This window comes from Euleptes europaea, chromosome 2 (genome assembly GCF_029931775.1).
Source record: "Euleptes europaea isolate rEulEur1 chromosome 2, rEulEur1.hap1, whole genome shotgun sequence".
Lineage (NCBI taxonomy): Eukaryota > Metazoa > Chordata > Lepidosauria > Squamata > Sphaerodactylidae > Euleptes > Euleptes europaea.
Genome location: NC_079313.1, coordinates 1891156 through 1917390, shown reverse-complemented (window position 1 = coordinate 1917390; position 26235 = coordinate 1891156). Strand labels below are relative to the sequence as shown.

Sequence of the window (26235 nt, the reverse complement as noted above, 5' to 3'; positions counted from 1 at the left end):
CCTTTTCGGGCCTTGTTCCGCTCTAGCCATCTCCGCATTCCAACTCTATGATTCCATGAAGTCCTCCGTCGCCCCACAACGCCCCGCGCGCCCGTCCGCCCCGCGCAGGCGCGCCTCGCACCCCTTTCCCCGAACCTTGGATTATCCCGCTCTCCCCCCCCCTCCCGCCTCCTCTTATCAACCAACCTTGGTGGCGAGCAAAAGGCGGGGCCGCTTTGAGGAAAAACCTCGCCAGCACCCTATTGCTTCCCGAACTCGGGAATCCCCGCCCCTCCTCCCTCCCCATTGGGCGAGCCGCGGGCGCGCCGCCAATCCCTTCCCGGCAGCGCCGCCTGCCGTCCCGCAGGGGGCGCGTCGCGGGCTCCGTATTGGGCGTGGCGGCCGTCAATCCGGAGGAGGGGGGCGGCGGGTTCGGTTGCGCCGAGGGAAGGGAAGGGAAGGGAAGGGAGTCTGCCTGTGGCTGTTCCCGCGGGCGGCGTCGCCGAGCAGGGAGGCCAGGCCGGCGGGCAGCGGCGGCACGAGGAGGCCCCGGCGGCAGGCCAGGCCCAGGCCCAGCGCCGCCCCCCCCCCCACACACACACGCCCGGGCCGCCGCCCTCCTCCGCCGCAGCGGCAGCAGCAGCAGCAGCCATGACGCTGGAGTCCATGATGGCCTGTTGCCTGAGCGACGAGGTGAAGGAGTCCAAGCGCATCAACGCCGAGATCGAGAAGCAGCTGCGGAGGGACAAGCGCGACGCCCGCCGGGAGCTCAAGCTCCTCCTGCTCGGTCAGTCCCCGGGGGGGCGGCGGCGGCGGGGGAGGTGGGCGCCCCTAACACCCCCCCCAACCCCGGCTACCCTCCTGCACCAACACCCCTGCACCCCTTTGCTACTCCCCCCCTGCACCCCTTTGCTACCCCCTCTGCACCCACGTTGCTGCCCCCTCTGCACCCACTTTCTGTTCCCCTGCTGCCCCCCTGCACCCACTTTGCTGCCCCCCTGCTGCACCCATTTGGTACCCCCCCTGCCCCCATTTTGCTGCCCCCTCTGCACCCACTTACTATCCCCCTGCTACCCCCCTGCACCCATTTTGCTGCCCCCCTCGGCACCCACTTTCTGTTCCCCTGCTGCCCCCTGCACCCACTTTGCTGCCTCCTCTGCACCCACTTGCTATCCCCCTGCTGCCCTCCCTGCACCCATTTGGTACCCCCTGCTGCCCCCCCTGCCCCCATTTTGCTGCCCCCCTCTGCACCCACTTTCTGTTCCCCTGCTGCCCCCTGCACCCACTTTGCTGCCTCCTCTGCACCCACTTGCTATCCCCCTGCTGCCCTCCCTGCACCCATTTGGTACCCCCTGCTGCCCCCCCTGCCCCCATTTTGCTGCCCCCCTCTGCACCCACTTTCTGTTCCCCTGCTGCCCCCTGCACCCACTTTGCTGCCTCCTCTGCACCCACTTGCTATCCCCCTGCTGCCCCCTGCACCCATTTTGCTGCCCCCCTCTGCACCCTCTTTCCGTTCCCCTGCTGCCCCCTGCACCCACTTTGCTGCCTCCTCTGCACCCACTTGCTATCCCCCTGCTGCCCTCCCTGCACCCATTTGGTACCCCCTGCTGCCCCCCCTGCCCCCATTTTGCTGCCCCCCTCTGCACCCACTTTCTGTTCCCCTGCTGCCCCCTGCACCCACTTTGCTGCCTCCTCTGCACCCACTTGCTATCCCCCTGCTGCCCTCCCTGCACCCATTTGGTACCCCCTGCTGCCCCCCCTGCCCCCATTTTGCTGCCCCCCTCTGCACCCACTTTCTGTTCCCCTGCTGCCCCCTGCACCCACTTTGCTGCCTCCTCTGCACCCACTTGCTATCCCCCTGCTGCCCTCCCTGCACCCATTTGGTACCCCCTGCTGCCCCCCCTGCCCCCATTTTGCTGCCCCCCTCTGCACCCACTTTCTGTTCCCCTGCTGCCCCCTGCACCCACTTTGCTGCCTCCTCTGCACCCACTTGCTATCCCCCTGCTGCCCCCTGCACCCATTTTGCTGCCCCCCTCTGCACCCTCTTTCCGTTCCCCTGCTGCCCCCTGCACCCACTTTGCTGCCTCCTCTGCACCCACTTGCTATCCCCCTGCTGCCCTCCCTGCACCCATTTGGTACCCCCTGCTGCCCCCCCTGCCCCCATTTTGCTGCCCCCCTCTGCACCCACTTTCTGTTCCCCTGCTGCCCCCTGCACCCACTTTGCTGCCTCCTCTGCACCCACTTGCTATCCCCCTGCTGCCCCCTGCACCCATTTTGCTGCCCCCCTCTGCACCCTCTTTCCGTTCCCCTGCTGCCCCCTGCACCCACTTTGCTGCCTCCTCTGCACCCACTTGCTATCCCCCTGCTGCCCCCCTGCACCCATTTTGCTGCCTCCCTCTGCACGCACTTTCTGTTCCCCTGCTGCCCCCCTGCCCCCATTTTGTTGCCCCCTCTGCACCCACTTTCTGTTCCCCTGCTGCCCCCCTGCCCCCATTTTGCTGCCCCCTCTGCACCCACTTACTATCCCCCTGCTGCCCCCTGCACCCATTTGGTACCCCCTGCTGCCCCCCCTGCCCCCATTTTGCTGCCCCTTCTGCACCCACTTACTATCCCCCTGCTACCCCCCTGCACCCATTTTGCTGCCCCCCTCTGCACCCACTTTCCGTTCCCCTGCTGCCCCCTGCACCCACTTTGCTGCCTCCTCTGCACCCACTTGCTATCCCCCTGCTGCCCTCCCTGCACCCATTTGGTACCCCCTGCTGCCCCCCTGCACCCATTTTGCTGCCTCCCTCTGCACGCACTTTCTGTTCCCCTGCTGCCCCCCTGCCCCCATTTTGTTGCCCCCTCTGCACCCACTTTCTGTTCCCCTGCTGCCCCCCTGCCCCCATTTTGCTGCCCCCTCTGCACCCACTTACTATCCCCCTGCTGCCCCCTGCACCCATTTGGTACCCCCTGCTGCCCCCCCCTGCCCCCATTTTGCTGCCCCTTCTGTACCCACTTACTATCCCCCTGCTACCCCCCTGCACCCATTTTGCTGCCCCCCTCTGCACCCACTTTCCGTTCCCCTGCTACCCCCTGCACCCACTTTGCTGCCTCCTCTGCACCCACTTGCTACCCCCCTGCTGCCCCCCCTGCACCCATTTGCTACCCCCTGCTGCCCCCCCTGCCCCCATTTTGCTGCCTCCCTCTGCACCCACTTTCTGTTCCCCTGCTGCCCCCCTGCACCCATTTTGCTGCCCCCCTCTGCACCCACTTGCTATCCCCCTGCTGCCCTTCACCCATTTGGTACCCCCTACCCCCATTTTGCTGCCCCCCTCTGCACCCACTTTCTGTTCCTTTGCTGCTCCCTGCACCCACTTTGCTGCCCCCCTCTGCACCCACTTGCTATCCCCCTGCTGCCCCCTCTGCACCCATTTGGTACCCCCTGCTGCCCCACCTGCCGCCATTTTGCTGCCTCCCTCTGCACGCACTTGCTATCCCCCTGCTGCCCCCCTGCACCCATTTTGCTGCCCCCCTCTGCACCCACTTGCTATCCCCCTGCTGCCCCCCCTGCACCCATTTTGCTGCACCCATTTGGTACCCCCTGCTGCCCCCCCCACACCCACTTTGCTGCCCCCCTCTGCACCCACTTGCTATCCCCCTGCTACCCCCCTCTGCACCCACTTGGTACCCCCCTCTGCACCCACTTGGTAACCCCCTCTGCACCCACTTGCTGCCCCCCTGCTACCCCCTCTGCACCCACTTGGTACCCCCTGCTGTCCCCCTCTGCACCCATTTGCTACCCCCCTGCTATCCCCCTGCACCCACTTGCTATCCCTTTGCTACCCACCCTCCGCATCTATTTGGTACCTCTGCTGCCCCCCTTCACCCGTTTGCTACCCCCCTGCTGTCCTCCTGCACTCATTTGCTGCCCCTCCTGCACCCACTTGCTACCCCCCCTACAACCCCCTTGCTACCCCCTTGGCTCAGGCGGCCACAATTCGCCCCCTCTCGGCCTCCCCCCTCTGACTTGGAGGCGCAAATAAATGGAAGCCCCCCAAGGTTCTGTGTGCATGGCGTGGCCCCCTCCCCACGTGTGTCCCCCCCCACCGCCATAAGTCGAGTTGCAGCGGGGCTTCTTCCCCCAAGGGCCCCCGTGCCTGGCCGGGCCACCCCACCTCCGCCCCCTTTTTGACACTTCCTGTTGTCAACACTCCTTTGGGTTGAAAGCTCCCTGCAAGGAGGGTCTCGGGTCTCAGCAGAGGGGGGCTGCGTTTGAGTCCAGCTTACAGTTCTGGACCCATGTCAGGCTCAAATCCAGGAGCACAACAAGATTTCTGGGGCATGAGCTTCTCAAAGTCAGATACCAGACCGAGGAAGCTTTTGACTCTGGGAAGCTCACGCCCTGGAAATCTTATCGTGCTCCTGGACTTGAGCCTGACATGGGCCCAGAACTTTAAGCCGCGTTGGGGCGGTCTGTGTGCAAAGTGCAACGTTCTCAGGAGGGTTCTAGGGGGCGGCTGTTTTGGTCTGCAGCATGGGGGCTGGGTTCGAGTCCAGCGGCACCCCAGAGACCCACGGGGTTTCCATGGCGGTAGCTTCCCAGGTACCTGACCTAGGGAGGTATCTGACTCTGGAACGCAGCTCACGCCCCGAAAGTCTTGCCGGTCTCCAAGGCGCTCCTGGGTTTGAACCTGACACGGATTCTGAACTTTAAGCAAACTTGGAGCGGTCTGCATGCGAGGTACAACGTTCTCAGGAGGATTCCAGGGCTCGGCTGTGTTGGTCTGCAGCGAGAGAGTTGGTTTCGAGTCCAGCGGCGCCTGAGAGCTGTTTCCAAGGCTCTCCTGGACTTGAATCTAACATGCATTCAGAACTTTAAGCAATCACGGAGCGGCTTGTGTGCAAAGTACGTTTTCAGGAGGGTTCCAGAGAGTGTTGTTCTGCAGCGGGAAAGCTGGGTTCGAATCCAGAAGCGCCTTAGAGACTGACAAGATTTTCAGGGTGTGAGCTTTGGAGAGTCATAGCTGCCTGTGTCAGGTATCGCCAGGTATCTGACGACGGGAGCTTTGACTCTAAAAAGCTCATACCCAAAAAATCCTGTCAGTCTCCAAGGCGCTCCTGGGCTTGAATCTAACACGTATTCAGAACTTCGAGCAACATTGGAGTGGTCTGCGTGCGAGGTACAACGTTCTCAGGAGGGTTCCGCTGGTCAACTGTGTTGGTCTGCGGCGGAAGACCTGGGTTCGAGTCCAGCAACGCCTGAGAGGCCCGATGAGGCTTTCAGGGTGTGCGCTTTCCAGAGAAAGAGCTGGCCTGTGTCAGGTATCGCCAGGTACCTGACGACAGGAGCTTTGACTCTATAAAGCCCGTGCCCTGAAAACTCTTTTCAGTCTCCCAGGTGCTCCTGGAGGTGAATCTAACGTTTATTCAGAACTGTAAACAACATTGGAGTGGTCTGTTTGCAAGGTGCAGTTCTCAGGAGGGCGGTTGTGTTGGTCTGCAGCAGAGTCCAGGAGCGCCTCAGAGACCAGCGAGATTTTGGGGTATGTGCTTTGGAGGGTCGAAAAAGGTTTTGCGGGCATAAGCTTTGGACCGAAAACTTACACCCCGGAAATCTTGACAATCTCCCAGGTATTCCTGGACTTGAATCTACCCGTTCCCGTCATTATTGCTAGCAATATTTTGTTGTTGATGGTTTCCTAAGCTGCAGTGATCTCTTCCCCGCCCACAAATTTCTGCTCTTCCTCTTAAGAACGTCTTCCCTCCATTCTTCTGCCCTGTTTTCTCATTTCCTGGTCTCCTTTTCGGTATTAGCGTTAACAATGACAAGTGTCTTGTGGTTTGTATGATGCTCCATAGGTAAGACGTTCTTTTTCCTGGTTTCTGCTGCCCCTTTTAAGAACATTCCCTACGAGCTTTGGAGGTTCATATCATGCGTCCTGGCAAGAGATCCCCCCCAGTTTCCGCTGCCCCCCTTAAGGATACCCCATTCCTGATTTCCTCGTCTTCCTTAAATACTAGCGTTGATGAACAATAGGAACAACATTTTTTTTGAGTTTCATAATCTGTTTGCTTATTTGTTTATACCCCAGCTTTCTCCCAAAGCGGCTTGCGTCGTTCTCTTCTCCACTCTCAAAAAACAACCCTGTGTTTGTCATGTTAGCTACTGCACAGAGCTATTCTGGATATAAACTCTATTAAAGTTTATTAAAAACTATCAATAAATAAAAACAACCCTGTGAGGTAGGCTAGGCTGAGAGTTCGTGGCTGGCCCAAGGTCACCTGTTGAGCTTCCATGGCAGGTTGGGGATTTGAACCTGGGTCTCACGGATCCTAGGTTGAGATTCTAACCACTGCACCATGCTGGATCCCTTGGCAAGAGATTATTTTTCCTGACGTTTCCCCCCCCTCCTTTACAGACACACCCCACTCTGGTCAACTTCTTTCTCTATACCAAAACTTCTTAAACTGTGGGTCGCGACCCCATATGTGGTCGCATAACTGAATGTGGGAGCCGCGAAAAATTTGGCAGCACTATGCAAATTAGTATGCAGATTTGCTTTCGTCTTTAATAAATGTATATGTATACCAAAGAATTGTTTTAAAATAAATGTCTTTATGATTTGTTATCAGTAAATGTTTGATTTGTATACCTATTTTATATACCTATATACCTGGGGTTGCGTAAAAATTTCTCTGGCAAAAAGGGGTGATGTGCGGAAAAAGTTTTAAAAGCCCTGATCTATACTGATGGTCCTTGTTTCCAGGACTTGTTGCCCTGTGTCCGAGGGGGGTCTTCTCCACTCCCACACACACCCTGTTCCTGATAAGGCCATTTCAAGTCCCCTTTTGAAGCATCTTTTCCCTCCTTAAAATCAACTAATCACACCAAAAAAATAATATTTTATATGTCCTGTAAGTTTTTTCTTCTATACAGGTTGTCCTCCTTACAAATATCCCTGCCTCTCATCCGTCATCCCAGTCCTTTTTTGATCATTCCATCTCCTAGAACGGTTTGTTTCCAGGGCGTATCTTCTATAAGTAATAACCCTCTTCTGACACCTCACACCTCTGTGAAGAATCTGCCCTTCTGACCCTATAAGCGTCCGCCTTTTGGATCACTAATTCTCTGATAACGCAGTGCAGTTTTTAAAAAAATTCTTTACATCCTGTTCCAGCGTGGTGTGGTGGTTAAGAGCGGTGGGCTCTGATCTGGAGAACCAGGTTTGATGCCCCACTCCTCCATGTGAGCGCCGGAGGCTAATCTGGTGAACTGGGTTGGTTTCCCCACTCCTACACATGAAGCCAGCTGGGTGACCTTGGGCTAGTCACACTCTCCCAGCCCCACCTACCTCACAAGGTGTCTGTTGTGGGGAAGGGAAGGTGATTGTAAGCTGGTTTGATTCTTCCTTAAGTGGTAGAGAAAGTTGGCATGTAAAAACCAGTTCTTTTTCTTCTACCTGTAAGTTGCTTCTTCTTGCGCTCCTCTTCCCCACGCCTTAAGGCCACCACCATCCCATTTAAGTAGTTCCTACTTCTTCTCTTCTTGGTGGCCAAAAGAGCGAGGGTTTATGTTATCAGGGGTGTGAAGCAGAGCCCCTAAAATATTTCCTCGAGCGCTGTGTTAAATCCTAGAAAACAGTTTTTGGGGTTGGTGCTAGGAACATATTCGTATCTTTTCTGCTCTGTTTCTGGCAAAATAAGGGCTCTTCTGCCTCATCTGGGTGGGGGGATCTTGCCAAGCATTGACTCCAAAGTATCAGCCCCCCACCCTCCGCTGTGGCAAACACCTCCCTCGGAACTTCGTTCTCTTCCTGATATCTGTCCATTCTGTTTCGACGCCCAGCTGCCTTAGTACCCAGAGAACTGTATGCTGCTTTTAAAATATATATTCAAAGGACCTTCTCTTGGTATCTGGTTTGCTAATTTCACCCTCAATCCTGCTTGCTTCTTGTGTGATGCTTTCAACAATTAGTTGAAAAGAACAAGAGTCCTGTAGCACCTTAAAGACTAACAAAATTTCTGGTAGAGTTATGAGCTTTCGTGACTCACGAAAGCTCATAACCCTACCAGAAATTTTGCTAATCTTTAGGGTGCAACTGGACTCTTGTTCTTTTCTACTGCTACTGATAGACTAACCTGGCTACCCATTATAATCTTTCACCAAATGGTCTGAGTATGGTTGCTGCCTGTTCCTTGTTTCCCGCTTTTCTTCGTTAACCCAGCATTTGGGATGAGGGGGAATCGCATCTCTTTAGCAACTCTCGAGGAGGTGGCTTTAAACTTTAGCTGCCAGTTCTGAATTGGGCTGAAGAGGCATCTGAGCAGGAGAGAGCTTCTCTCCTTCCTGTGCCCGGGTGTTTTGTCTTGGCAGTCTTTGAAATGAGTTTCGTGGGCATCTTCTGTCCTTGCTTGCATGGGTTTGTGAGAGCTCGGGAGCTACCTAAGGAGGTGGTGAGCTCACTGGCAGCCTTTAAGGAGAGGCTGGACAAACACTTGTCAGGGATGCTCTAGGCTGATCCTGCATTGAGCAGGGGGTTGGACTAGATGGCCTCTATGGACCCTTCCAGCTCTACGATTTTACAGATGGTTCTTCTCTCATTAATGTGAAATAATCCTTTAGTGAATGGATATCTCTTCTGGTCGCACTCCTGAACCCGAAGCTAAAAGTTATTCTGAAGGGGTCTGCTATTAGCAGAGTACAAATTACTTCTAGGGGTGGGAAATGATGTGTAGTAAAATGAGATCAGTGCTTAATTCCTGAGACAAGGCATTAGCACAGCCGTCCCCGCAGACTTCTGCAATTAGCCTCTTCTCCCTAAACCTGGACGGCTGTGCTAATGCAGAAGCAAAGGAAAGTGTTATGTGTACCGCTAGTCATACTCTGGTTTCACTTTGCTTCCCGCAGCAGAGTCAGGTTCTGGCGAAGGGGAGGGGATGTGGCCGGGCAGTAGAGCACATACTTTCTGTGTACAGAGGACTCCGGTTTCATTTCTTCTCGTGGATGGCAGGGGAGGGGCTGTGGCTCAGTGGTAAAGCACCTGGTTAGCACGCAGAAGGTCCCAGATTCAGTCCCTGGCATATCCAGTTGTAGGGGCCAGGCAGTAGGTGACGTGAAAGACCTCTGCCTGAGACCCTGGAGAATCATAGAGTTGGAAGGGGGCTGTACGGGCCATCTCATCCAACCCCCTGCTTAATGCAAGATCAGCCTAGCCCTAGAGCATCCCAGACAAGTGTTGGTCCTGCCGCTGCTTGAAGACTGCCAGTGAGGGGGGGGGGTGGGCTCACCACCTCCCTAGGTGGCTGATTCCACTGTCCAACAACTCTTACTGTAAAAAAACTTTTTCCTATTATCCAGCCGGTACTTTTCTGCCGCAATTGAAACCCATTATTGCGAGTCCTCTCCTCTGCTGCCGACAGGAACAGCTCCCTGCCCTCCTCTAAGTGACAGCCCTTCAAATACTTAGAGAGCGATCCTGTCCCCCCTCAACCTCCTTTTCTCCAGACTAAACATTCCCAACTCCCTCAGCCTTTCTTTGCAGGGCTTGGTCTCCAGGCCCCCGATCGTCCTCGTCACTTTCCTCTGCACCCGCTCCATTCTGTCCACATCCGGAACTGCACGGAATACTCCAGGTGCGGCCGACCCATCTGAGCTAGACAGTGCTGACTTTGATTGACCAGGGGCCTGATTCAGCATGGCAGCTTCAGGTGTGCGGTCATGGTTAATGGGCAATGGGAGCTCAGAGACTATCCTCTCAGAGCCTGGACAGATGCTGCCAGTCGGAGATACGGAAGGGTACAAATGCTCTAAATGAATGTTTAGCCTGAAGAGGAGAAAGACTGAGAGGGGATATGAGAACCATCTTCAAGTACTAGAAGGGCTGCCACAGGGAGGAGCGTGCCGAGTTGTTTTCTGTTGCCCCAAAAAGTCGGACCAGAACCAACTGGTTGAAATTAAATCAAAAGAGTTTCCATCTAGACATTAGGAAGAATTTTCTAACAGTTAGAGCGGTTCCTCAGTTGAACAGGCTTCCTCAGGAGGTAGTGAGCTCTCCTTCCCTGGATGTTTTGAAGCAGAGGCTAGATGGCCATCTGTCAGCAATGCTGATTCTATGACCTTAGGCAGATGATGAGAGGGAGGGCAGCTTGGCCATCTTCTGGGCATGGAGTAGGGGTCACTGGGGGTGTAGGGCTTAGAGGTAGTTGTGAATTTCCTGCATTGTGCAAGGGTTGGACTAGATGACCCTGGAGGTCCCAACTCTATGATTCTATGAATGAATAAATACTGAGCCAGGTTCTCCAGAGCAGCTTCATAGGTTTGTTACGGATTCTGTGTTGTAGCTGTTGCTATACCCTAAACGTTGTCGCGACTTCAGCATCTCCAGCCAGAGCAGTCTTAATACAAAACCTCAACGGCTGAGTGTGGGGGTTGATGTTTGAGGGTTTTCAAATACCTTTGTAACGCATCCAAAAAGAAATATAAGCTACTCAGTATTTCATAATTAAGCCAATCTGTGTGGGATTTTTTGGTGATCCGAGACGGTTTCTTGACCGCTGTTCTCATTGTGGCAAAACGTCTGCCAAGTAGTACCCTCTGCATGGAAATATTTCTTGTTAGCAATTCTAACATGTATCTCTTTAAACGAAATTGCCCATTATTCAGGTTGTTAATTCACCAGGAAAAAGTTGGTGAATTAGCAACCTGAATATGGGCAATTTCATTTAAAGAGATACGTGTTTAGAAATCACTAACAAGATATATTTCCATGCAGAGGGTACTGCTTGGCCGACGTTTGCTTACTGGACATTTTAGTATCTTCATTCCCCTTTAGAATTATTGATGTTCTCATTAGGTAAGCTGCATGACTGATTGTGCATTGTCAGACTAGCAGTCCCTTTGGCTTTGTCCTTCCACCCGTTGGCAGTTGTCTGGGGGTTCAAGGTCTGTCCCAGCTCAGAATCCCGAAACTTCTCTTGAATTGGAAAATGTCATGGATCGGATTCGGGGCCGTTTGCTGTGCCTAACCTGTCTCCAGTCCGGTGTCCCTCGGAGACCCCCCCCCCCCGTACCTCTTGTCCGGACGGCTGAATATTTTAGCCAGTATAGTATGACGCTTGAGCGGTAGGCAGGGTTTTTTTCCCGGAGGCTTACGATGTTCTCCCAATATGCTTGTAAACGAATTTGTTGAGCTAAGCTCGAGGGGCGGCAGACAACAGGTGGTACTCACGTTTTTAAAGCAACCTTTGCTTCCCCTGAAAGCCCCCCCCCCCCGGACACGGTCTCACCAAGCGTGCAAGGTGTTTCCAGTAGCTACTTTTAGTCAAAAGCCCTTTGCAGGGTTCTTCTAGCCATTAGTACCCATTAAAGAAACCTCTTTAGCAATTAGCAGCACAGAATTCTACAGACGGTGGTCTGGTTGCGATATAGCAGCATTCCCATTACAATATTTTCTTCTTCTTTTTAGTTCTGGATGCGGCCGGCTCTTGCAAAACTTTACATTTTCTTATTTTTAGGTGGTCTATGAAACTGGCAGCTCTTGGAATAGATTATTTGGTGGGGTATGTTTTTGTTTTTAGTCTTGTGACGCAGGAGGATGCTTTTTCTTGTGTAGCTTTTATGGGTTTTGTGGGGGGCATTTAGAGAAGAAGAAGAAGAACAGTTGGTTTTTATACCCTGTTTTTCTCCACCTTTAAGGAGTCTCAGAGTCCCGCTTTTCTTTATCTTTAAGGAGTCTCCCTTCCCCTCCTCACAACAGACACCTTGTAAGGTAGGTAGGCCTGAGAGAGTTTAGAGAGAACTGTGACTAGCCCAAGGTCACCCAGCAGGCTTTATGTGGAGGAGCGGGGAAACGAACCCGGTTCTCCAGATTAGAATCCACCGCTCTTAATGTTGGCGATCAGGATTGTTGTTGGATCACCTGGGTGAGCCAGCTTCCTGGCTGGGCTGCCCACCTGCTAGGAACTGTTTGCCTAAGTTGCCCTTTTTGGGGGTGCAAACACTGAAAATAAGGGCACGGAGGCAGGTGGTCTCAATTTCTTTTTCAGGCTGGGAACTTGCACAGACTTGCTGAGCTTGAAATGCGAAGAAGCTATAGGATTGTACACGTTGAGCTCTTTCTCTAAGCACATGTAGCTTACCCCGTAGAGCAGAGGTTCCCCGACTTTTTGAGTCATGGAGCCAGCATAGTGTAGCGGTTAAGAGCGGTGGTTTGGAGCAGTGGACTCTGATCTACAGAACCAGGTTTGATTCCCCACTCCTCCATGTGAGCGGAGGAGGCTAATCTGGTGAACTGGATTTGTCTCCTCGCTCCTCCACACGAAGCCAGCTGGGTGACCTTGGGCTAGTCACAGCTCTGTTAGATCTCTCTCAGCCCCACCCACCTCACAGGGTGTCTGTAGTGGGGAGGGGAAGGGAAGGTGATTGTAAGCCAGTTTGAGTCTCCCTTAAGTGGCAGAAAAAGTCGGCATATAAAAACCAGCTCTTCTTCTTTTCAGGAGAGAAATTCATCATGGAGCACTAATTTTCACCTAGCACCTATATACTAAACCGAATTACAGTAGTTATTTTTCTTTCCAGAGATGTTTCGTGGAGCACAAATTGCTCCACGGAGCACAGTTTGTAAACCTCTGCCATAGAGAATGCTTTCTTGCTTCTACATGTGGTGCACTGTGTAGGGCACTCCCTCGCACATCTTTACAAGGGGCTGACGTTTTAATGGGGATCGTGGTCGAAGGGGGACCTCGGCTGCATTTATATTGGTGATCCCCAAACTGTCTGCTGCAAGCTGGGCAGGGAAGTGCATGCAAAAATTAACTAGCCGTGTTCAGTGCAGGACGCCTTGTTGCAGAGGAGGGCTGGTTGCAGCATCGGTCCCGCCTTCTTTGCTAGGCTACAGGCAGTGATATCCTGGAGCAAGGGGTGTGTTGAGATTCCCCGGCGCAGGCAGGCATCTAATGGCTAACCGGTACGGGAAGTCCCTGAAACATTGCCACTGCTCCTAGAAATCTGTTCTCGAGTCCTGCTTCACTGGGTGAAAGGGAGGAAGAAGAAGAATTGGTTTTTATATGCCGACTTCCTGCCCACTTACCCATATATCCCCCTACCTGCCTATGTATCCTTTCCTGCCCGACATTCTGGGGAGGGGCTGTGGCTCAGTGGTAGGGCATCTGCTTGGCGTGTGGAAGGTCCCAGGTTCAAGCCCCGGTATCTCCAGTTAAAGGGACCAGGCAAGGAGGTGATGTGAAAGACCCCTGCCTGAGACCCTGGAGAGCCGCTGCCGGTCTGAGCAGACAATACTGACTTGGATGGACCAAGGCTCTGGTTCAGTATAAGGCAGCTTTATGTGTTCATGTGACTTTCTCTGCCACTTAAGGGAGACTCAAACCGGCTTACAATCACCTTCCCTTCCCCTCCCCACAACAGACACCCTGCGAGGGAGGAGGGGCTGAGAGAGCTCCAAGAGAACTGTGACTAGCCCAAGGTCACCCAGCTGGCTTCATGAGGAGGAGTGGGAAAACCAACCCGGTTCTCCAGATTAGGGTCCGCCGCTCATGTGGAGGAGTGGGGAATCGAACTCGGTTCTCCAGATCGGAGCCCACTGCTCCAAACCACCGCTCTTAACCACTACACCACACTGGCTCTCAAGGGAAGACAGAACAGCCTCAGACAATGTTAACTGAGCTGTCCTGTCGTTGAAAGAAGTACACCTTTTTGGAGCCGAATGCTAATCTCTCCTCTAGTTATCAGAAACTCAGGAAGTAAAAAGGAAAACACGGTCGGCTGGATTCTGACGTCTGCATCCGGAGTGCCGTTCTCAAGCACTCCCCGCTACAGATCTGCAAAGCCTCCCTTCCTCCCGAGGACTGGCGAAGCCGTGCAAGAACATCCCAGAATCCCTTGCTGTGTTTTCTAGAGAGGCAGTAGTTTTTCCCCTGGCTTAATGTAACATGCGAAGTTGGCAATTGCAGAGAGCACCGTTTCCTGGCAAGTCCACTGAGCTCCTTCCGCCTCAGAGAAAACCCAGCCTGAATCTGTCCAGCAGGGTTGGGGGGGGGGGGAATTCCCAGGCGCCTTGGAGCTTTGGAAGCTGATGCTGGCAGCTGAGCAATTATTCAGTTTTATGTGCAGACGGCGGAGTGTGAGCGAGCGAGAGAAGGCTATCAGCCAGCCTCGGTGCTTTAGGAGGCAATTTGGAAATATGGGCTAGCCTAATGGGTAAGGGCTGATGGTGTTCTAGAATTTGCTGGTATTAATACATGGTTTTACTGGAATGGCGGACATTGCCAAAGCGTATGGGAAGGGCACAGCTGCCATCCGTTATCACTGCCAGCAAATCCTCGTCTCCCGGGCGCTAGAGGGGTGGGAAGGGAAAACTTGTTAGATTTTGTCCACCGGTTTCAGGTAGCCTCAGCAGCCCTCTGGAATCGATGCTTTCCGTTTTCATTTAGGGGAGGAGCTGGGTCTTGTTTGCGGTGTCGCACTTGGGGTGCACTCGGTGACCCCGCCCCTCTTACCACTGAGCCAGCGCGTGGTGCAGGGGTTAACAGCGGTGGTGTGGTGGACACTAATCTGGAGAGCCGGGTTTGATTCCCCACTCCTCAACAAGAGCGTCGGAAGCTAATCTGGTGAACCAGGTTGGTTTCCTTCTCCTACACATATAGGCCAGCTGGGTGACCTGGGGCTAGTCACAGCTCTCTCATCCCCACCTACCTCACAGGGTGTCTGTTGTGGGGAAGGTGATTGTAAGCTGGTTTGATTCTTCCTTAAGTGGTAGAGAAAGTCAGCATATAAAAACCAACTCTACTTCTATCTCACCTTTTTTCTGAGACTCAAGGTGAGGGGCCGTGGCTCAGTGGCAGAGCCTCTGCTTGGCATGCAGAAGGTCCCAGGTTCAATCCCTGGCATCTCCAGTTAAAGGGACTAGGCAAATAGGTGATGGGAAGGACCCCTGCCTGAGACCCTGGAGAACCTCTGCCGGTCTGAGTAGACAATGATTACTTTGATGGACCCAGGGTCTGGTTCAGTATAAGGCAGCTTCATGTGTTCATGTGAGACTTTCTGAAATTCAAAATATGAAAATCAGTTCAAACAAACAGTAAGGACCTCCAGTAAACAGCGCAGTAAGACTTGGATTACAGAACTGAAAAATAATGCAAACAAAAAATAACCCAGAGGGCAATAAAACGTGTCCAGAGCAAATTTAGGGAGGGGCTGTGTCTCAGTGCTAGAGCCTCTGCTTGGCAGGCAGAAGGTCACAAGTTCAATCCCCGGCATCTCCAGTTGAAGGGACTAGGCAAATAGGTGATGTGGAAGACCTCCGCCTGAGACCCTGGAGAGCCGCAGCCGGTCTGAGTAGACAATACGGACATTGATGGACAAAGGGTCTGATTCAGTATTAAGCAGCTTGTTGACTTTCCGTGCAGCTATATGAGCCAGAACCTCTTTACATTGAAGCTGCGGTTCCATGGTTTGAGCGAGAACCCCTAAAAATGTCCTATCGTTTTGCATGCAATGTACATTAATGGGGGTGAGTGGGGCTTGATACCTAGTACCTGAACTTAGTCCTTAGGAAACCCCTTTCCATACCATAATAATGCATACATAGTCAAGGTTAAGGTTGAACCAGGGAGTACGCCAGCTTGCATTTCAGCTGCTACTGCTGGCGGTTGTTCTGCCCCTGACCTCAAGACTGGCTTCCAGCATATTCCTGGAATGAGAATTTCAGGCTTTCGTGTCTAACAGTGACGGGTAACGCGACAGTTTGCAAATACCTGTTGTATTTTCATCCTTCCCTTTCTTCGAGGAGTTCAGGGTGGCATGCCCAATTCTCCCTTCATAAGAATATAAGAAAGGCCATGCTGGATCAGACCAAGGTCCATCAAGTCCAGCTGTCTGTTCACACAGTGGCCAAGCAGGTGCCTCCAGGAAGCCCACAAGCAAGACGGCTGCAGCAGCACCATCCTGCCTGCCTTCCACAGCACCTAATATAATAGGCATGCTCCTCTGGTCCTGGAGAGAATAAGGATGCACCATGATTAGTAGCCATTTTGACTAGTAGCCATGGATAGCCCTATGCTCATAAGAACATAAGAAAGGCTCTGCTGGATCAGACCAAGGCCCATAAAGCCCAGCAGTCTGTTCACACAGTGGCCAACCAGGTGCCTCTAGGAAGCCCACAAACAAGACAACTGCAGCAGCAGCATCCTGCCTGTTTTCCAAAGCACCTCATAATAGGCCTGCTCCTCTGATCCTGGAGAGAATAGGTCTGTATCATGACTAGTAGCCATTTTGACTAGTAGCCATGAATAGCCCTCTCCTCCACGAACATGTCAACTCCCCTCTTAAAGCCTTCCAGGTTGGCAGCCATCACCACATCCTGGGGCAGGGAGTTCCCTCCATCTTTTGCTGCCTCAACAAGTGTGAGGCGTGGTAGGTTAGGGCCGAGGGGAAGTGACCGTGAGCTTCACAACTGGCCACGAGAACCTGGGTTTCCCAGCTCTCCGCCTGGACTCCAGCTGGGTTCGGACCAAATACGAAGCTGCTTCTTCGTCGCTTTTCAGCACTTCAGGGCGCACCTCTGTCGAATTTGTGGCGACATGTGAATGAAAACTTGATCCGTCTATCTTACCTGTCGCCGGCAGATTAACTAAGTATTCTCTCATCAATCATCAGCCCTAATAGATGTTGTGTTCTTTTTGTAAGCCCTTGGTGTGGAGCTAGGAATCAAATTTCAGGCAGAAGGAGAATACTTGTCAGTGGCCGTGCTGGTTCTGGGACCGCTGTTACAGTGTGGCTCAGAGTGTGTGAAGAAGGGGCCGTGGCTCAGGAGCAGAGCATCTGCTTGGCATGCAGAAGGTCCCAGGTTCAATCCCCAGTGGCATCTCCAGTTAAAGGGACCAGGCAAGTAGGTGATGCGAAAGACCCCTGCCTGAGACCCTGGAGAGCTGCTGCCAGTCTGAGTAAACTTTGATGGACCGAGGGTCTGGTTCAGGATAAGGCAGCTTCATGTGCTCAAGGATATGATTCTTCCACAATAACAGCAAATTAAACCCCCCCTCCCCTACTGGCAGCTCTGCTTAGGAGGAAAACGTAACCGTCTTCCTGGAGGGAGGCCAATATGAGAGAGCTCCTCCTCTTCCCAGTCAGGAAGCACTGCAGAGAACACTCGTTTGAATCCCTGCTGACGTAGAGCCCCGGCAGTGAAGAAGCAGAGTGCTTTTACTATTGCAAACATTTCTTTATTTGTTTTGTTAAGGCATTTATACCCCACCTTTCCTCATGGCCCAAGTTGTTATGTGGGCAAACTGTGGCTTAGAAGATAGAACTGCGCCTGGGAGGGCCGTGGCTCAGTGATAGAGCCTCTGCTTGGCATGCAGAAGGTCCCAAGTTCAATCCCCGGCATCTCCAGTTAAAGCTACTAGAATCTTAGAGTCGGAAGGGACGACCAGGGTCATCTAGTCCAACCCCCTGCACATTGCAGGAAATTCACAACTATCTTCCCCCACCACAGCCCCAGTGATCCCTATTGCATGGCCAGAAATGGCCAAGATGCCCTCCTCCTCATCATCTGCCTAAGGTCACAGAATCAGCATGGCTGATAGATGGCCATCTAGCCCCTGCTTTAAAACCTCCAGGGAAGGAGAGCCCACCACCTCTCGAGGAAGCCTGTTCCACTGAGGAACCGCTCTAACTGTTATAAATTCTTCCTAATGTCTAGATTAGGCAAGTAGTGGATGTGAAAGACCGCTCTGCCCGAGACCCTGGAGAGCCGCTGCTGGTCTGAGTAGACAACACTGCCTTTGCTGGACCAAGGGTCTGGTTCAGTAGAAGGCAGCTACACGTGTTCAACCCCTGTGGCGACTCCTGTCTTCTCCATTTTGTTCTCTGGCACCCCTTGCCCACCCACCCACCCCCCTCCTCTCTTTCTCCCTCCAGGCACAGGGGAGAGCGGGAAGAGCACGTTCATCAAACAGATGCGGATAATCCACGGGTCGGGCTACTCGGAGGAGGACAAGAAAGGTTTCACCAAGCTGGTGTACCAGAACATCTTCACTGCCATGCAGTCCATGATCCGGGCCATGGAGACCTTAAAGATCCTGTACAAGTATGAGCAGAACAAGGTGAGCTTGGTTGCGGAACTCCCTCCCCGGGGGCATTTATCCGTCTTCTGCCAGCAGACGAAGACTCCCTCCTCGGGTTTTGTCTGGCGCTCCCTCCGTGATCTCTCCTTCCTGCCTGATGTTTTAATCTGTTGCTCCTCTGTTTCTTAGATTGTATTTTAGGGCTGGTTTAAATTGGTTTTACGATGCGTTTTCATTGTGCTGTTGAACTGTTAGCCGCCTTGGTGTAGCAGTTAAGAGCGGTGGTTTGGAGTGGCGGACTCTGGTCTGGAGAACCGGGTGGGTTTCCCCGCTCCTACACATGAAACCAGCCAGGTGACCTTGGGCTAGTCACAGCTTTCTCAGCCCCACCTACATCACAGGGTGTCTGTTGTGGGGAGGGGAAGGGAAGGTGATTGTAAGCCGGTTTGATTCTTCCTTAAGTGGTAGAGAAAGTTTGCATATAAAAACCAACTCTTCTCCCTCGTCTTCCTCTCCCTTGTCTTTCTCTCCCTCCTCCTCCTCTTCCTCCTCCTCATGTTCGTTGCTGTCTGCTTTCTTAGATGTATTTTAGCGCTGGTTTTAATTGGTTTTATGATGTATTTCATGATGCTGTTGAACTGCTAGCTGCCTGGGTGGCCCTGATTGAGTAGAAAGGTTGTTAATAAATGTCCTGCCATTGACTGGATCAAAACTGGGTGCCCCCCCCCCCCCCGCTAAACAGAACAGCATTCAGGAGTCAGCATCATGTTTATCAGCACCAAACACTATTAGGGCTTAGTCCACTATTGTGCATGCCCCAGTATTTGAGTCAAAAACAAAGATTTGCCAAGTGTGGGGTTGAATGTGTGGCTTAGATTTGACTTCTAGGTGCCGCTTGCTTGTACATATTTTCTTTAAAAAAAAACGCATTTGCAGGTAGGTCTGCTTGCTGGGGGGAAAACCCTGAGGAGTGGATGACAGATCTGGATTTCTAGCTGTCACTAGGAGTAGCAGAGGGGGAAGCACAAAGGAGAGAGAAGTCGAGTCTCAGCCAGCAGGAGGAAAGCGTAGCCGGTCTTTAGAAGAAGCTTCAGCCTGCTTTTCTTTCTCTCCCTGCCGTCCCTGTCCTCTCCATGCTGCAGGCTAACGCACTGCTGATCCGAGAAGTGGATGTAGAAAAGGTTGCTTCCTTTGAGCAGCCCTACATAAGTGCAATTAAGACGTTGTGGAATGACCCGGGAATCCAGGAGTGTTACGACCGGCGGCGGGAATACCAGCTCTCCGACTCGGCGAAATAGTAAGCCCGGGGGGTGGGGTGGCCTCTGGATGCTCTGCTGGCACCCTTGTAGTGGCAGCAACAAAAAGGGGGTAAGAAAAACCTTAACCCTAAAAAAAAAAAATCTAGAATAAGGTACTCTGAGGTCAAGAAAGAGCATGCACCGTGGGGTTTATGTTGATACAAGTGATCTTACGATTGATAAATAAAATATACTAAATTTAATATGTACACAAACAAACAACTTATATCTAGCCCTGTTCAAACCTCTGTGTATCCAATGTGAATATTAAACATACAAAACTAAGAGGAGGCTTGATAGAGGTCTATAAAATCATGCATGTGGGGAGAGAGTGGACAGGGAGAAGCTTTTCTCCCTCTCTCATAATACCAGAACGCGGGGTCATCTGCTGAAACTGGAGGGTGGGAGATTCAAAACCGATAAAAGGAAGTATTTCTTCACACAACGTATAGTTGAATTGTGGAACTCCCTGCACCAGGGTGTGGTGATGGCTGCTAACTTGGAAGGCTTTAAGAGGGGAGGGGACATGTCCACGGAGGAGAGGGGTATTCATAGCTACTAGTTAAGATACTTAAGATATTTGTTCTTAATTTGTAGCACAGTAACCTTAACGACCGTGACCTGGATGGCCCAGGCTAGCCCGATCTCGTCAGATTTCATAAGCTTGGCAGGGTCAGCCGTGGTTAGTCTTTGGATGGGAGCCCACCAAGGGAGCCCAGGTTTGCTACGCAGGGGCAGGCAATGGTTGAGAAGGATTTCTATTGGTTCTCCTGTGCCCTCTACCCACACCCAGCCCTGTATCTAGCAAAAATAGGCTATGCAAAGCAGGGACATGATTGCAGAATTCTGCGTTCGGCTCTTGGAGCCTGTTGTGCTGGATCAAAGCCTCTGCTCTTTCCTGGACTAAATCCTTCAATGCTTTTCTTTATCTTTCTTGCAGCTACCTTACAGATGTGGACCGTATCGCCTTGCCAGGGTACCTCCCAACCCAGCAGGATGTATTGCGGGTCAGAGTTCCAACAACTGGGATCATAGAGTACCCCTTTGACCTAGAGAACATTATCTTCAGGTAGGTTCCTTCGTTTGTGTAGTGTGGGGTGTGTGCAGTGCTTGGACTGCTAGCCGACCAAGTGGAGAGACGCCTTTCACATCTCCACTCATCCTGGAAGAGGCTGGGCTGGTCATGCTCCCACCTGAAAAGTGCCTTGCAGGGTTGTTGTGAAGAGAAAGGGGGAATCGTTTACAACTCCCTGAGCCACTGGGAGGAAGGGTGAGAATATAACCGGAAGAGATGCAGTTCTGCTGCCTGGTTTGAGAAACCACAGTAAAATGACTGTTCTCATGAACACATGAAGCTGCCTTATACTGAGTCGGATCCTTGGTCCATCAAAGTCAGGATTGTCTACTCAGACCGGCAGCGGCTCTCCAGGGTCTCAGGCGGAGGTCTTTCACATCACCTACTTGCCTAGTCCCTTCAACTGGAGATGCCGGGGATTGAACCGGGGATCTTCTGCGTGCCAAGCAGATGCTCTGCCACTGAACCACAGCCCCTCCCAAGGTCTGGGCTTTCCTGCTTGCAGGTCAAGATTTAAAGGGGGGGGGGGCTTCGACCATCTTCCCGCTGCTGGGTAATTCACACGTTTACCGAAAGCTCCCTGGACTCAGCAGCCATATATTTGGGAAGGGAGCCATTGCACATAGGAGAAAGCTACTGGGGCGAGGAAGTCAGGTTCCCTTGGCATTTTAGTTCCAATCTCATGGGAGCGTCCCTAACTGCAGCCTGCATTGGCACAGTCGAGGAGACCCTTTGTACAGTCACCAGAAAAGAGTCTTTAAGATCGCTCCGGGTGTCTGCGCAGTGCATCTTTGTGGGACAATGCTCTGGAGCACTCGGTTCGATGGCTCGGCTCGCAAAGAGTGCATTAGAGTGTAGGGTGTTTTTACCCCACCCCCAGGACTGGGGGAATGGGGCGGGAAGACAGCTGTGCACGTAACTCTTGCCATATTGGGACCAGTGCAGGCTGTCTGTCCCCCAGTGGGTGAGAGTGCTGGGGGTGCAATCCCGATCATGCTTGAGCCCTGCGAGGCTTTCCCTTAAGGCCCGTTCTGAGGTGCCCTCCAGAGGTCGGAAGCCTCTGCAGGGGGTACTGTCCCTCACTGTTCTGCCGCCCCACGGGAGGCGCTCCTGCCCATGCTATGTTGATAGAGAAGTTCTCCATAACACGTTCCTTCATGGCAAAGAGTAAATGAAGGGATCTTTCAATCAAAGGCCATTGCAAAAAAAAAAGGGGGGGATAGTATAGAATCATAGAATCGGATGGGACCACCAGGGTCATCTAGACCAACCCCCTGCACAATGCAGGAAATTCCCAACTACCCACACACACACACACCCAGTGACCTCTACTCCATGCTCAGAAGAGGACCAAGTTGCCCTCCCCCTCATCATCTGCTTAAGGTCGTAGAATGAGCATTGCTGACAGAGGGCCATCTAGCCTCTGCTTCAAAACCTCCAGGGAAGGAGACCTCACCACCTCCCAAGGAAGCCTGTTCCACTGAGGAACCGCTCTAACTGATAGAAAATTCTTCCTAATGTCTAGACGGAAACTCTTTGGATTTAATTTCAATCCGTTGGTTCTGGTCCGACCTTCTGGGGCAACAGAAAATTTGGCACCATCCTCTTCAAGTACTTGAAGATGGTTATCTCGGTTTTCTCCTCTGCAGGCTAAACACACCCAGCTCCTTGAACCTTTCCTCATAGGACTTGGTCTCCAGACCCCTTACCATCTTTGTTGCCCTCCTCTGGACACGTTCCGGCTTGTCTACATCTTTCTTAAATTGCGGTGCCCAAAACTGAACACAATACTCTAGGTGGGGTCTAACCAGAGCAGAGTAAAGCGATACCATCAGTTTGCGTGATCTGGACACTAGACTTCTGTTGAAACAGCCCAAGATTCCATTTGCCTTTTTAGCTTAATTTTTAGCTAAATAACCACTGGAGATTATTTCGGTTCTGTGTTTCCCAAGTCCCTGGAAACGGCCCAGCTGCCCGTTTTTCACAGCCCTTTAACCTTTTCCCCTTTTTAAAAAGGCATATATGGATTTAATTAATTGGGTATAAGGGCATATCTGGTGTTAGCTGGGGGTATCACTTTTTTTAATTTGTTTGGAAACGCCGTGTAAAGGTGAGTAGTTAAGACCTGCCCCCTTTTTTCTCCCTTCAGAATGGTGGATGTCGGGGGTCAGCGGTCAGAACGGAGGAAATGGATCCACTGCTTTGAAAACGTGACCTCCATCATGTTCTTAGTAGCCCTTAGTGAATACGACCAAGTCCTGGTGGAGTCTGACAACGAGGTAAGCAGGGGACGGTTCACTGTGTGGAGCGGCGGGCCGGTGAGAACCTTTTGCGGGCTGGGTGTTCGGCAGAAGGCCTGGCCGATGTTGAGGCCACTGGGTAGAGTCTCCGAGAAGGTGGTTGCAGGAGGCAGGTCAGGGTAGCCTGCCTGCTGATCTCAAAGTGGCCCGGCAAGCCGACCCTCTTGGCCCTCTCTTCCCTTCCAGCGTGGTGGTGTGGTTAAGAGCGGTGGTGTGGAGCGGTGGACTCCGATCTGGAGAACCGGGTTTGATTCTCCCCTCTCCTCCACATGAGTGGCGGAGGCTAATCTGGTGAACTGGGTTGGTTTCTCCACTCCTCCACGTGAAGCCAGCTGGGTGACCTTGGGCTAGTCACAGCTCTCTCAGAGCTCTCTCAACTCCACCTATCTCACAGGGTGTCTGTTGTGGGGAGGGGAAGGGAAGGAGATTGTAAGCCAGTTTGATTCTGCCTTAAGTGGCAGAGAAAGTCAGCATATAAAAACCAACTCCTACTCCTCCTCTTCTTCCTCCTCTTCCTTTTATATAAAAAAGTGACCCCTTATTTGTGTTGGTTGCTAAGAGAGAGGCTGAGCAATGCTGCTGTAGAAATTGAGCTACTGGCAAAATCGGGGTGGGGGAGGGTATTCTTGAGAGTCTGTTGATAGCAGAGGACTGTCCACTGCTCTCTTCAGGCAGGAGGTGCCCAGACCTTACTGCCAATCGTTGAGCGTTGGCCTTTTCCCTCTCCCCACCTTGGGGGGGTATCAGTTGTGGCCTCTTCCCCGGCTCAGCAGCGTCCCACAGCCTCTCCAGGGCCACCTGCTGGCCTTTCTCCTGCTCCTGACGCCCTCAAGAGGCCTCGAAATCCTGTTTCTCCCTGACAGAACCGCATGGAGGAGAGCAAAGCCCTTTTCCGGACCATAATCACCTACCCCTGGTTCCAGAACTCGTCGGTCATTCTTTTCCTCAACAAGAAAGATCTGTTGGAAGACAAGATATTGTACTCTCACCTGGTGGATTATTTTCCAGAGTTTGATGGTAAGAACGTGCTTTAAAAACAAAATAGTTAAAGGATCCCCCCAACACTGCCTGAACCTGTCTCAGCACTGTTCAGCAAGTAGCCTGGGCAGCCTCGGCCTACACTGAGGCATGAAAGGGGCTGGACAGCTGTCATGCTGTTGCTAGAACTTGTATCCCGAGAGATTCTTCTATCCTGAGATGGAGAAGAGACTGCAGGAAATATGACTGACCCTCTGTCTGCCTCAGGCAGGCAGAAGCCTGGTCATCTGCAGGTAGGGGCAGACCCTGAAAACCCAGAGGCACGTCGCAGTCCTCATTTCCCCCCAAACAGTTGGCCTGGCAGCTCTGTGCGTGGGGAGAAGAGGGGTCAGGGCACCCCACCCCATTCCTGATCTGAAGCAGTAGGGAAAGAGTGTAACCATTTCAGGTTAGAAGGGTGTGGGGCAGGGGCTTACGTTGTCTGTGTGTCCTGGCTCCTATCTGGGTTGGACCTGCATAGGCCTAAGAATTTCAATTCCCCGCAGGGATGTCTCGGTATACGTGCCTGATTGGCAGGACCTGTGGTGAATTGAATTGAGTAAGTTTATTTGTATAGCCATAGGCCATTACAAAGTGTCCTTATAGTTATACAGAATTCTGTAAAATCAAACTTAAAAGGTTAAATGCAAAATAAAAGATAAAAACAACAATTAACACAGAATTATCATACAGTATAAATCCATTTAAACTAAAATGTATCCTCTCTAAAAATTCCTGAACAGTTGCTCTCTTGAAAACCTAATTGGCTCGAAATATAGCATGGAAATGCAATGTGATATTTTCTGGTCTATGACCGCATTGAATTCATTATTATTACCTAATTGGCTCTTATTTTCTTTGCAGCCGGGGCAAATTGTGACATTCTATAGGACACATGTGAGCCAGTGTCAGATAATAGGAAAATCAGGTTTTCAGTTTCAGAGCTAAATATTACTCCTTTCAGTAACCCGTCTAAAAATTTGGCCTGCGGTTCCATATACAGCCGGCATGATGAGACATGGTGAGATAGATGCTCCGGAGCTGAGGACCTCTGGTGACCACATGGGATGGGGCGGGGGGTAGAGGAGCACGAGGACTTTAATATATGCAGATTGGCTCTCACTCAGTTGTTATAGAGGCCTTCTTGTTTTCTGTAGTCTATGATAGGGCTGTGCAAAAAAAGAAAAATTCAGTAAAATTCAGGTTCGGGTTTATTGGTCCCAATTCTTTTCGGTACACCCGAAATAAGCCGAATTCCCATACCGGCAAATATGGGAATTCGACTTTTCTGAAAAATTCGGGTCCAATGAAGCCTATGGGGCTTTGCGCGGCTCCTGGGGGGGCATTTTTGCAGGTAGAGCCCCCAAAATTTTCAGTGTGGCTCCAAGGGACTCTCCTTGCAAGAACCCCCAAGTTTGGTTAAGATTGGGTCAGGGGGTCCAGAGTTGTGGGGTCTGGAAGGGGTCGCCCCCATCCTCCATAGAAAAGAAATAGCAAAGTAGCTGCTGTATTCAGATTCTTTAGTGTGATCTTCGCTATGTATCTCAATGGAGGAGCCAGGCTGTGGGAAAAGTTTGCCCCGCTCCTTGGTCTGATCCAGCAGGGCTTGTTCAAATTAGCTTTGTTCCCCGGTTGTTGCAAACTGACTCACAGCGATAGGATTCCCATGCGAGGAAAGAAAGTCTCCAAGCAGCAGTCGGTTCTGATGAGCCAGGGAGATGGGATGTCGTTTCTCCATCCAATCGGGCAGCAGGCTGTCCTGCTCCTGCTAGGAATCTCCTGACTCTAACTGTGATTCACCCACCCCCCACTTGTCTGCTGCAGGCCCCCAGAGAGACGCGCAGGCGGCCCGGGAGTTCATCCTCAAGATGTTTGTGGATCTCAACCCCGACAGCGACAAAATTATCTACTCTCACTTCACATGTGCCACAGATACGGAAAACATCCGATTTGTCTTTGCTGCCGTCAAGGACACCATCTTGCAGCTCAACTTGAAGGAATATAACCTCGTCTGACCTTGATTTGCCTGTCCTCCCCCTCTCTCCCACCTCCTTGGGGAGACCTTTTGTCGTGAAGAAAGTAAGGCGAGAGAACCCCATGAATTAAAAAAAAATGTACAGGAAAAAAACAACAAAAAAATCTTAATTTTTAATGATGTAATGATTGCAAATTGTCTGATCTGTGAAGTGGCAAGTTCTTTTTTCGCTCGCTGTTTCCTCGGGAGTCTCTCACGTCCGGCCCACAGAATAGCTGATTTATTATTATTTTTTTAACGAATTTGCTTTGTTTCACAGTTTAAAACATCAACCGGGGGACGCATTTTTTTTTTTTTTTTTTTTGCACTCTCTGGCACCTTGTTTAATTTCCTGCTTTCTTGCCGACAATCGAGGCGGCTTCATCTTGGCCTTTGTCACGTCGCGTTAGCCCAGCTCTTGCTGTCCTTTCTGTTCCGGTGGTAGAGATTCCCAGGCGTTTCGGCCGAGGTTGTGTTTCACTGGACTCC

At 52.0% G+C, this 26235-nt stretch overlaps 1 protein-coding gene across 1 annotated transcript; it reads left to right on the top strand.

Annotated features, from left to right (window-relative positions):
• The first annotated feature begins 624 nt into the window (after positions 1–624).
• On the top strand, positions 625–25843 carry LOC130472720 (guanine nucleotide-binding protein subunit alpha-11). The gene is made up of 7 exons (XM_056844134.1): positions 625–766; positions 17897–18081; positions 19185–19339; positions 20281–20409; positions 22565–22694; positions 23579–23732; positions 25557–25843. Exons 1-7 carry the CDS (start codon positions 631–633, stop codon positions 25745–25747), a joined length of 1080 nt encoding a protein of 359 aa, XP_056700112.1. The 5' UTR covers positions 625–630; the 3' UTR covers positions 25748–25843.
• Positions 25844–26235: the final 392 nt, after the last annotated feature.

Bases quoted from the DNA above. Each gene is read 5' to 3' on its own strand.
- LOC130472720 (XM_056844134.1), top strand. From the start codon at position 631: ATGACGCTGGAGTCCATGATGGCCTGTTGCCTGAGCGACGAGGTGAAG. The intron at 19,340-20,280 runs GTAAGCCCGGGG...TCTTTCTTGCAG, and splicing joins CTCTCCGACTCGGCGAAATA to CTACCTTACAGATGTGGACC. The intron at 22,695-23,578 runs GTAAGCAGGGGA...TCTCCCTGACAG, and splicing joins TGGTGGAGTCTGACAACGAG to AACCGCATGGAGGAGAGCAA.